The sequence below is a fragment of the Acanthochromis polyacanthus genome, chromosome 7, assembly GCF_021347895.1.
Source record: "Acanthochromis polyacanthus isolate Apoly-LR-REF ecotype Palm Island chromosome 7, KAUST_Apoly_ChrSc, whole genome shotgun sequence".
NCBI classification, from domain to species: Eukaryota; Metazoa; Chordata; class Actinopteri; family Pomacentridae; genus Acanthochromis; species Acanthochromis polyacanthus.
The window spans coordinates 20,655,382-20,667,531 of NC_067119.1; the positions used below are offsets into that span (position 1 = coordinate 20,655,382).

The window sequence follows — 12,150 nt, forward strand, 5'->3', positions numbered from 1 at the left end:
AAGATGAACCTTAGTTGTTGTACACTAAGATCAATGAAGCCCTTGAAGGTTATCATTGTTCAACAGAAAGTCTCCTTTCACTCTGTGCTACTGAGTCATCAGAAGTCCATACATCTGGGATGGTCCTTCTTCGCAAAGCAACTGTGTAAAGACTTTGGAGCATGTTCATAAACACACATCTATGGCTTCAGCATGCTGCCTATCCCTGCCACAGTCAGTTAAGTTCACAGAGTCCAATTTAAACACAGACCGCCCCAATCTGTCAACAGCTATTTGTACTCAAACTGGTTTCTCATTGACAGGGCCCACATATAGTAATTTTATTTTTTATTATTGTCCCACCCCAAAAGTAAAGACATAGCACCAAGAACTTATCAGAAGACTAAACCTGAGCTTTAGTCCTAAGAGAAAACTCTGGACAAATAGGACTTCATTCTTAGCTATAACACTAAACACAGATAAGGTTATGTTGGTTATCTACCACTGCAGATAACCTATATTAAAAAAATTATTGCCCATTATCTTTCGGTGAAATCCAAAGATGTGTCAGTAAAAAAAAAAAACACAGACAGCCTTGATATCTTGTTAAAACTTTGCTGTTGGGGTACAGAACTGTCCTTGATGCTGTGTTTCACAGTGAGCTTGGTGAGGAAGATGTGACATAACATGAAAATCCTAGCCACAAATCAGGATGAGCTGATGTGGGAGAGGGAGGGGCAGCAGAATTAGAGCAGAATTATGACAAAGCCTAAACCGTCTCCACAACAGTTATTTCAGAAAACTGCTGTATGCTGTGAACTACTATCCAGTGTGCACATAAGAATATCTCCATTACCATTGCATGAGCTTTTGTCAACAAACATACCCATCATAAATATCTAGTAAAGTGTTCTCCCTTGAGGCTGTAAGCTCAAAAAGGGTAGTCACTGTAATAGAGAGAAAATACAACTGTTACACTGAGCTTGAATAGGCAGATAAAGTCCACTAGTGCCGCCACAGCCCTAAGGTGCAGCCAGGAACGACACGTCCCACCAAGAATGTAGTAGAAAATACACCCGACCAAAAGACTAACAAAGAAATGTTGCTCTTTCATCCTGACCAAAACACTTGATTTTCAGAAAAATTGGTTCAAAATGAATGGCTGAACACAGTGGCTGCTGCAATAACACTTCCTGTGTTCATCTGCTGTCAATTGGGAAGTTCATCTCAACCAAGCAACTTCCTCTGAAACCTTTAGCTCTACAATGGTAAGCAGCCTGAGGTCACTGGCATGTGTAAAGCTCACAAAAGCAAAGCTCAACCATTTTCCTGAACAGGTCGTATCTGCTACATGTCTAGTTTGACGACTCCTTTGTTAGTTCGTTTCATCACAATTGTTGCTGTTGCTGGCTTCCCATTAATACGGCTGCCAGTCCGTCCTGGTAGCCACAGCCCAGGTTTCAGCTGGCCGTACATACAAGATACATCTGTTCAACGAGTGGGAAGATGATACGCATGCAATCTGGGGATATGTGGCATGTGAGAAGTGTATGCATATTCCACTCTACTGGCGTTTTATTGCCATGTAGTTCACATTGCAACTTTAGACATAACAGTCAGTAATGGTCACAGACTTTTCTTTCCCACACTTTGCTGCCCATGCCACCGCTCGCCCCCACTACACACACCAGTGATGTCGCCTCAGTGCTCTCCACACACTGGCTGCCTTTTGCCTTTTGTCACCAAGACCGCATGAGACGCCACCTAAATCCCCTTCCTGAAACCAAGGCCACGGACCACTATTGTAATCAGATTCCAGCTACATTCCAGCGATTTTTACAACAATGAGATAAGGTGCTGTTTTTTCACCTCTCTGCAACCCCGAGTGACCATGCGATCTGCACTCCCATCAATTTAAATGGTACACCAGCACAACGCATTACGCATCAGTGTTTCAAGGAATGCTATTGTATTCTTTCATACTTTGTTGGGAAAATGGATGAGATTTGCAGACACAAGAGCAATGCGGCTTAAAGTTCAGCTCAGCACTAGACTAGGCATAGAAACGATAACCAGATTTAATCAAATTGCTCATTTTGTCTTGGACATGTACAGATGAAAGCATTTCAACACCAGAAGTTCCAACTTCCGCAATCCAAAACAGGAAAATCACTTTAAAAAAAAAAAATCAGACATAGGGCACATAAAGTTGTCAGAAAATGTCTGTATGGTTCATGTGACACTGACCATGCCTTAAACTGTACTCTAGCATAACCCCCTCCCTTCCCACGTCTTTATCACTTTCTGCGCTTTAAGACTTAAAAGACTAAATCCCAAAGTTCTTATCCTACTTACAAGTCAAGGTTTAACAGGGACTTCTTTAAAGTCCTATAAAATTACTCACAACAGAAAAAGTTCAAGTTTTTATTGGTGTTTGTGTGTAGGGCTACATTTGTACTGGAAGGCATTCAAATTTAACATATAACATCTGCCTGGTTTTGTTTTTTGTTTGGCTAGCACTGTTCCAATAAGACAAGCCACACAACAGATGTAAAGAAAAGAAGAAGAGAGCCAAAATCTGCTTACAGTTCAAATCTAAAAACACTCCACTGAGCACAAAGCATGTCCTTTCCTCTTCCTGATCGGCTACTTCCCCCTCCCCCAGTCAGTAATGCACAAACCACTGCTCCATTTCAGCAGATGTTGTCAGATGTGTGGTGGGAAAGACCAGTGGAAGAAATAGTGTTAGTCTGTGCGCACCTGCTGGAATTACTAAGCTACAAAGCATTAGAGACCTACAAAAGGAAGGTCTAAATAACAGGAGAGAGAGCTTAGCTTCATCAGTGATCAACTTTCCAAGCAGGAAAAACAACATAATGATAACTTTTACAAACTCTATAACTTAAACACGAGAGAGAAATTATATTTAATTTCGATTATATAAAAAAGTACATGGACATGGAAACAGGTAGCCATTGTGATGTATGCATTTGACAAACTTGCAACAAAATGATGGTTTATTAAATTAAAAATATTGGTTTGCTGTCTTAATCACCTTTTGATATAGAACATAAAAATAAAAACATCCACAGTCAATAGGTTGCATGTCTGTAGCAGCACAGATTTAGGCATGTGATCCTCTTCATCTACCAGGCTTATCCACACAAACAAACACACGAATATACAAACCAGGTGATTGGTTAATGAGATGTTTCTTCCCACCTGTGCTTTAGAAAAAAAACAAAAACAAACTATCAGCCATTTTGTCTGGAGAATCACAACAAACCCCTACTGTAAATCCAAAATCTTTCTTTCTCTTTTCTTTTCCTGGCAGAAAGTCACCTGGAAGAAAGTGGGGACTGAGATAACATCTTGTACGACAGGACTGGACACAAACTGAGGTATGTCAGAAATGATAACAGAATGCAATTTTTGAGATCAATTAGATACAAAAGCCAAGCTGTCTAGCAAATATTTGTCTTCTTTCCACAAGATGCTGATTATTCCAGTAGAGTGGGTGTAAAAGGAGAGATCTCAATCTACTACTGAGGTGCTTTAAGTTCACAATGCAAGCCTGAACCATTGCTAAACAATGTCAGGAGACTTGAACAACTCTGGACGGCCAGCAGGGAACAGCTGGATTTCGAGACTTTGATCAGCACTGATGAATTAAATGTTGCAGATATGTTGGCTACTGTTTCATGTTCGTATGATTCAAAGTGTCAAAGATGTACTTGAGAGTTCACCAAAGCCCACACAAGAGTGCCGTGCTGCAGTTGATAGGAACTAACACTCCCTCACATCTTATGCTTAGTTTCCCTCTGCTTCCTGACCCACTTCCTCTCTCAGCACAGCATTAGGGAAGCAGGCTACGCACATCTGAAGACCTTGTACTGCAGCACAGCAAGCAGGGGTTGATGTGTCTGAAACGGTCAACAAGTCTAAACACAGCTGGAGGACTGCTGACCCTGTGGTCACGCCGTCAGCCTTCACCTGCTTTGCAAACCCAGAGCAAAACTCGCCGAGGGAAACTCCGGCGATCCCACAGCTAATTACACATGAGAGCTGAGTAACCTAGTTCAAGACAGGGGCCAAATATGTAAGTCATCCTGCCCTTGTGGCACACAAACCACAGCAATTACAAATCAAAGTACCCCATTGTCGTGATCAAGCATATGAGAATGTGGTGGCGTACGGACAGAGGGGTTACACAAAAGACTTTTTGGGACGTCATCCAGCCACTAGTGCTTGATTGCAGAAAGTATTTATGACTGCCAAGTAGGAAGGAGGGGGCACCGTTTAGTCATTAATCATCTCCTAAAAAAAAAAAACTTCAGTTTGGATCAATTTTCATACAACTGTTTCCTTCAGGTCAAGTAAAATTTTAAGGGTGAAGCCATACCATAATACTTGTTTAGGAAGATGAAACGAGTAGTCGATTTATCACAAAACTGACGCACAGCCAACGCTCCTCTGGTTCCATCTACTCAAATGTACTGATTTGCCTCTTTTCTCTGCATGTAGCTGTTAACAGAACATGAACGGGCTTTTAATAGACCGTATAAAGAAGGAAAAGAAAATGATCTCCACTTGATGCCCTACTTAGGAAACACTGGAGTATTATGTGTCACTGTCCAACCGCTCATTAATGTGCACACCCATTTTAATTAAAACACATGTGGTCTAGTTGTGAAAAGTTTAATTAAAATATTCAGGCAATAAAGTGACTTTGAATGCGAGAAGAACAGACTAGTTAATGATGTAAGCTCTCTTGATTTGACTTAACCACATTATTAAACCAAATTATGTGAATGTATGGACATTTATAACCCAGTAAGGTGCAGCTACATGATAGTTCCGTCTGCCCTCATTGACAGCCACTAAGCCATAAAATTTCTGCATATTTTCATACTAGCAATTCTCCACGTGTTATGACCAGACAGACAGAGAGCTGGTTGAGCACCCAGTGGTCTGTGCAACTATAGGAGGTGCAGCATGGAAGTAGCGACCACTTCTAAGCTTTCACCCTTTTCCATTTATCTTCCATACCAGTGTGTTAGTGGGTCAAGTCTGGACCTGGCATCTGGATGAATACTGTGGATATATTTTAGCACACAAACTGCGGATATTAGATCAAAATTAAAGGGGGGGCATTTTATTCTGTGCAAAAGAAAGTTAATTCGTGAATATTTTTTTTGCATTTGCAGCCTATTGTTCAGCTGAAGGAGACTATATTAAGGTCGGTGGAGAGTGCCAGGGGCCAGGGCGCGGTTGGGCAGCCTGCACCTCCGTCTATGTGGATCTATCGCCTCGGAGATAAGTTTTCCTGCCGCACTATGGTTAGCTACCCCACCCCGCTCAATAACGTACAACACCACATTTCACCTCGAGAATTAGCCACGAAACCCACCCAACACCCAAAAAGGAACATAAAAAAGCTCTGCTCGCAACAATTTCTTCGGTTTATTGGTGCTAAACTTTTTCTTTACGCTGCAAGTTAACAGCCACTGAAGGCTAGCGCTAGCTTAAAAAACTGTTCTCATTATACAGACTATCCCGATTCATTTTAGCTAGCGCATGCACTTTCCTGTCTGGGCTGCTGTAGTTTGGTGGATAAACGAAAACCGCTGCGACCAATTTAAGGTTAGAAAAAAACGAATGAACAAAAAGATTCTTTACAATATACACAATCTTTAACCTACCTTCAGAGAGGAAAATTAAAGTATTCCCGAAAGTCGAATGATATAACACAACGTATCCCAATTGATTCCTCCCTCTGCCGGAGCCGCTGCTGCGCTGACACAACCCGCTCTGAGTTCTCTCCCGTCTACCCGCACAAGCCCCGCCCATGACTTGGTTTGGCGAGGTCTGGATGGATGACCCGCCTTTGACGGACAGTTTTAGTAGCTAATCAGAGCCACCTTTTGCATAAAGGGAACAGAATTCCCACCTCCTTTCTTCAGGTTCCCTGTTCTCGAAAATTACAATTTATTGTGTTTTAATAGTAGTTTTGTAGCATTTGAATGTTTTGCGGTTATTTTCGTCTGTTTACTATATGGCTAATATATTTTTGCTATTGTTCTGTATTAATATCCTTCAGAAAAGCACCATTTGACTATTTATTTATCAATTGTTTAGATGCATGTACTTGTGCTCTGGAGAGGTTAACAAACGCTCTTTACGTAATAATTTGACAGTATTTAGAGACAACGTAAAGAACAAAAAGGATCCATAACATGATACATATAAATCAGGGATAAGTAAGATAAATGTAATAGTATATCTTTATTTATGTATTCCCAATTGTGAGTGGGGACAAAATGATTTATACTGCACGTATCATATATACACATAAGTGCATATGTCTCAGTGGCTCTATATGAGAGAGTAACTTGATTCCACTTGGATTCCTCAAACAGGCTGTTCGTCATGTCCATGAATATGAACTGTGATATAAACAACGAAACAATAGCCCATGTCAACACAAGATTGCTGCTCTAGAAACCATTTTATAACAATAAAAATGTATTTCAATTCTCCTTCAGGACACAATGTACCCCAGGTGTAACACAGCACCACAAGATGGCGATATTTCACAAACTGCAGTGAGACAGGCTTCTTCTGACAGCAGAAAACAGCTGTAGTCCATCATCCAGCCTATGTTTTCTTCATCCTCCTTCAATCTTGTAGATTAGGGTTGATGCAAGTGTTTGTGGTGACTCTGGCAGCCCAACATTAGGGGCTCAAGTTTCAGCATAGCAGATTTCAGTAGTTAATTATATTTTTTATTACCACATGACTCACTGATCAGTTATTCAGTGTGTTCTCTAAAACATGCAACACCTATTTAGTTGATTCTGTTGTGCATACAATACTGTAAGCACTTTAGCTGTTTCAGTTCCTATTCGTCAAGTAAGGCCATCAGAACGGTGTCCGATCAATACCAAACTCCTGCAGTGAAAAAGACCCCAAAAATATGGCCAGTCTGACAGAAAACCATCTTCAGGGATAAGATGGTCATGGCCTCCACAGAGCCCTGATCATTAAAATCATGGCAAGTTACCCAAGATCACTAAAATAGCCTTACCTGTCAAGTATCTTAAAAGTGCACAAGTTAAGAGAAGAGGTACAATTTCAAAGGAAAAAGGTGGGTTTATCATTTAGTTCTGTAAATTTGTGTATGAATACAATTTACAGCATTGTTCTTGAAGCAATGCTGAGCATCCTGGTTGTAGTCCTAAACTTTTGCACACTGCTGTACATAATGCAGAAAGCTAGATTTCGATGCCCTTACCTTTTCTCATCGATGGCTTCCTCTCGACTGCCTTGTCTGGAGTTTTCTGAGGTGAGTCAAAGGCTGCCTTCATCTGTGCCACCTTCACAGACTGACCCTGCTCATCAGACTTGACTTCAACTGGTTTGGGCCGGTCCTGCTGCTGCAGCTTTTCATGCATCTGAATTGTCTCCTTTATGAGTTCTGAGACAGGCCTAGATTTGGGAGAGCTCTGGGATTTGTCTCTCATTGAGACAGTATCATCTTTGCCAGGTTTCTTGTCAGTTTCTGAGTAAAGTGTCACACCAAGATCCTGCTTCACACTGACTGAGGTCTTTCGGCCTTCCTCTGAGGTAACTGTCTCACCTGCGGCCACAACAGATCCAGCATCCACAGCTGGTGCAGCAGCGTCTTTGGGGGACTCTTTGACTTTCTTTTTCTTTGCTGACTGAGCGTCTGCCTTCTCAGGACCAGATAGCTGTGAATCAGTTTTACTTTCACTGTCATCCTCCTTCTGTGGAGGTGCTTTTACTTTACTGCTGTCTGTCTCCTCAGCAGTGAGAGAATGGCCTGAGTCAGCAATCTTCCCATCACTTTTTGTAGTTGGAGACTTTGGATCAGAAGGTGCAGATTCCTCAGAGATCACACGACCCGCATCACATGGCATTGTTTCATGTGAAACAGCTGATTGTAACTCATCAGAGTGCACATTGTTAGAGGGCCCTTTCTTTGGCTTCATCTCTGTCTCCTCCTTGACTGAAGCATCTCCTGAGTTTATGTTCTCAGCTTTGGAATTATGTGATTTTGTGACTGAGCTGTCACACATAGTGACCTCAGTCACCCCTGTCTGAGAACAAAGTGAATCTGAGGTCGCATTGGAAGCAGTGGCAGTCTGCCTCATATCCTGGTCCTTACTGTGCCTGTCTGTCTTTGCAAGGTTTGATTTCGATTGTTTGTTTTTAGAATCTGCAGAGGAGGGTAAAGTCTCCTTCTTGTCACATTTTGACTGCTCAGTCTGGTCACTGGATGTCTCTGTTACTGTGCTGTCAGGGATTCTCTTTGCATCTTTCTTCACAGGAACATCTGTGGCTTCCTTGTTGCCAGTGTCGACCTCCTTTATTTTAGAAAGAGACGAAGTTGCCCCTACTTTGTTTCTCTTCAGGAGCTTCTCCAAAATAGAGCTGGGCTCATTGTCTAAGACTGGACTTGATGCTGAATCATAGGACATGGTTTGATTTGCATTTGTTTCACTTGCGTCCAGTTCTAGTGGTCCTTGGTCATGAGTGTCAGTAAACCTTGCTGAAGAGGAGTCATTCAAAACTGGCATTGGCCCACCTGTTAGTGTTTCTTCTTTTGTATTATTCTCCGCTCTCTCTTTTGGAGGCCTTTTACCTTTGGAGTGAATGGTATCACTCATGTCTAATAAAGACTCTTTCTGCAGGCTGTTTTTCAAAGGATGTTGGTGTTGAGCTGGAGGCGGTTCCTTCCTCTCACTGAAGCAGCTCACTATTTCTGCACAAAGCTCAATATCCTGATTCCCAACTTCAACAATCACGGCCTCTTTCAGAACAAGCAGCGACTTACTTTCTGCATGAGCTCCACAGTTGCTGCTCTTCAGGATTACAGAGCCATCTGAGTTTTCAGCTAGGTTCTCCTCCTTTGGGAAAGTTTCCTCAACCTGATTCTCCATCTTGATCTTTGATAAGGCTTGAAGCTTCAGCCCAGTCTTCTTTTCCTCTGGTTTGGTTTGATTCAGCGGCTTGTGTGCTCTTGCACTTTCCTTAATTCTCGAAGTACTCTGGCAGTTCTTGTCCGTCTCATGTGGAACCGGTGGAGCATTGCTGCCTCCACCTCCTCCTTCTCCTCCCTCCTTTCCTGCAGCCCCTCCCTGTCTCACCTCCCTTGCAGCAGAAGGACTCTCGCACAAATTTATGTGCTTCTCACCAGAAGGTGTTGTTGGCTCGTTGCTGGGGCTTCCATCCAGATGCTGAGAGTTCGGCTCCCCTGACTTTTCGCCAGTGTTACCAGCTTCCTCCTCACATGCATTTGCTCCCTCCATGACATCACCTGCTTGACTGCCCACACCTCCGGAGTCATTGCACCGCCCCGTCTTCTCCGATCCTTCACCCGGGACCTGTTTACCCTCTTCCACTTTGTCCAGGTTCTGCCCCATACTGGTCTGTGGAGAAGGACATGGTGTTAACCTCCCAACAAAAGAGCAAATCCCCCTAAATCATGCCGCATGTCTGGAATGCCAGCCTAGTAGTATTTTCTTTTTCCTGTGGACCATGACAGATCTCTGCTTTGTTCTGAGCATCACCACTAATATCTGAACACTGCAAAAACAGCAAAACAGAGGAAGATTAAAAAAAAAAAAAAGAAGCACACACCTGAGATTAACATCACGGTCTGTGGCTTTTGCTTTGGGAAAAGACCATGTAGCGTGTTGTAAACAATTCATAGTCACACAAGAGTCATTTTCATGGAAGTGGGTAATCGAGTACCTTATGACTGGACCCGCTATAGTATAGTCTCTGTTGGGTTATTCATGCATTTGCAATGTCCACACCAGCTGAACTTCGGGTCAGATTACAGTCACAAGATTTTTGCAACAATCTCTTTGTATTAGACTGAGAGGTAATTCAGTTGTATCACTGTGTTTTTTCTTCATTCACTGTATGTAATATAGTATTTTTTTAACATTCACTATTTATGCAAACTGAATAGATCATTTAAAATGTGAATCCTTACAATAATACTTGACATCACAGCTGATACTGAACAGGAACATGAAGTCAGCCTAACTGATTTATCTCCTCGCGTTAATATTGGAGGTTCAGAAAGTCTTATGACAGTCTGTTAGCAAATCTCTTTCCCACACTGTGCAGTTTGTCTTGCCATACTGCCAGTTGTCAGATATTTTTTTCTGATTTGATTTCATGTGACTCATTTAATTGGTGCAAGTCAGCCCTATTTGTTGTATTTCCACATGTTAGACGCATAAGGGAGACATGATGTTAGCATATGTAAATGCAGTCATAGAACCCATTCACTGATTAACTGATTTAAAAAAAGACAAAAACACATAGCCTTGTATTATATTAATCTAACTTCAGATATTTTTAATGCTTCTGTTTATGTCTATACTCAAAGGAGCTTTATCCTGTGCAGTCGACTGCAGTCATTGCATTTACAACAGTGGTGAAGATGGTGCTGGTGAAGATTAAAAGTCAGAAAGTGTTACAGCATTAGAAAGATCAGAACTAGGAGGTGGAATGAGCTGCAGTTATTGTCAGCACAAAAAGCCGAGCACAAGGCAAAGCTTAAAATATCATGCAGCAGAGACAAACTTTTCCATGACACTGTCTAATTGCTTAATGAGTTTTTCGCCCAGTAAACTGCAGCAGTAAGCAGAGAAAATGGCAAGACACAATGAACAATGATCTGGACCATGAGTCTGCTTCCTGTCTATGGCCTCATCCCCCTCATCTGTGTGACAACATATGACTGCTCTTGTCTCATCATCTGACAGTCCCTCACGCTGGCCAGACACATGGAGGAGGGAGCTAATGCTATCCCACTACAATGGTGGTGTAGAGGGATAAACCAGAGATAGAGAGACCAGGAAAACATGACAAAATAACACACATAAAAGACAGAGAGATGAAATGGGAGCACATCAGCACAACCTCGTGTGGCCTCATCAGTGAAATTTGTATTCATTGATCATCCTCCACCTACTCCATCCGTCAGTGTGGGGAACCCCGTTCCTTAAGGCAGTCCATCCCTGCAAACAACCGCGCTATTATCCTGTCTTTTCCCTCCTGAATGCCCAAAGCTCATCACTTGATCACCATGTGCTCTGCAATCCCAACATACTCAGACATACAAGAATCCAGCGAAGGTCTCAAAAACCAAACTTTAAACATCTGGAAGACACACAACCTGTCTTTTCTGTCAGCTCCGATGAGTACGGCACAACAAACTGCCACAGGCCTGATACATGACAGCTCTCTGCTCCCACAGAATGGTGGATATAATATTGATCATCTATCATACGTTGCCGCCGACACTTACCAGCTCGACGTTGTAGCCAAGTCGATAGCTCTCGCTCAGTACTCACAGAGTGCTCTTTGTTGGTTGTTTGGTGATGATCAGTCCTCCCTCAAATGAACAAGCAATGGGAGCCTTATATTACATCCATGTGATGTCACAGCACATTTGACTAACACAATCAGGGGAGACTTGGACTTGTAGACTTACTTTTTGCTGTCTTAAGAAACCTTGGAGAAGACATCTTTAATATCTGTTCCTTGTGCTTGTGTGCATACATGAACAATGATTTCTGCATGTAAGATCTGCAAAAGTGGTAACCTTTTCACCTTGTGTTAAACTGGAAAACAGGAGGATAAACCTGATACTGATAACTTAAGTGAATGTCCAGATTTTTTCTGCTTCCCTTCCCCAAGCTTGTTTGCATACCAGTGTCATGAGCTGCATACTATTCCACTAAGATAAGTAGGGGATGGTAAAAAAAAAAAAAAAAGTTGTGTCTGGGATAAATGGTGAGCAACTGGAGGCAGGCTGGGCATGTCTAGCAGTGTGGGAAATGATGTGAAAAACAGCTCCGACATTTTCTTTTGTTTCTCTTGTTTCTATAGTTACGTGCAAAACAGGATACGTCCTCAGATAATAAAACAAAAGTGGAGGTACGGCAGCCAAGAAATCACCGACAGAAGAAGGGGAAGAGGGGTCCACACCCACCGACCGCACACTGGAGGCTACCATGTTGACAGACAGGCTGCTAGTGTTCTTGCCAAGCGGTGTTTTTGTGCTTGTAAAGTGTTGCAGGTCACTTTGAATCTTGTCTAGACAAAAGCCAATCTGTCTCTAATTGC

At 42.3% G+C, this 12,150-nt stretch overlaps 2 protein-coding genes across 2 annotated transcripts in view; both read right to left on the reverse strand.

Moving 5' to 3' along the window:
* The window catches only part of coro1ca (coronin, actin binding protein, 1Ca), a 34,959-nt gene extending 29,148 nt beyond the window's left edge, over nucleotides 1-5,811 (reverse strand). Inside the window, exon 1 of the mRNA XM_022198762.2 lies at nucleotides 5,682-5,811. The gene's annotated coding sequence lies outside the window, so the exon portion shown is untranslated. The remainder of the gene's footprint in view (nucleotides 1-5,681) is intronic.
* Nucleotides 5,812-7,253: 1,442 nt separating this feature from the next.
* Nucleotides 7,254-9,426, reverse strand: si:ch211-108c6.2 (uncharacterized protein LOC559375 homolog). The gene has a single exon (XM_051951124.1). It carries the CDS (start codon nucleotides 9,423-9,425, stop codon nucleotides 7,254-7,256), a length of 2,172 nt encoding a protein of 723 aa, XP_051807084.1. The 5' UTR covers nucleotide 9,426.
* Between the last annotated feature and the right edge of the window lie 2,724 nt (nucleotides 9,427-12,150).

Coding starts and splice junctions, on each gene's coding strand:
- si:ch211-108c6.2 (XM_051951124.1), bottom strand. CDS start 9,425: ATGGGGCAGAACCTGGACAAAGTGGAAGAGGGTAAACAGGTCCCGGGT.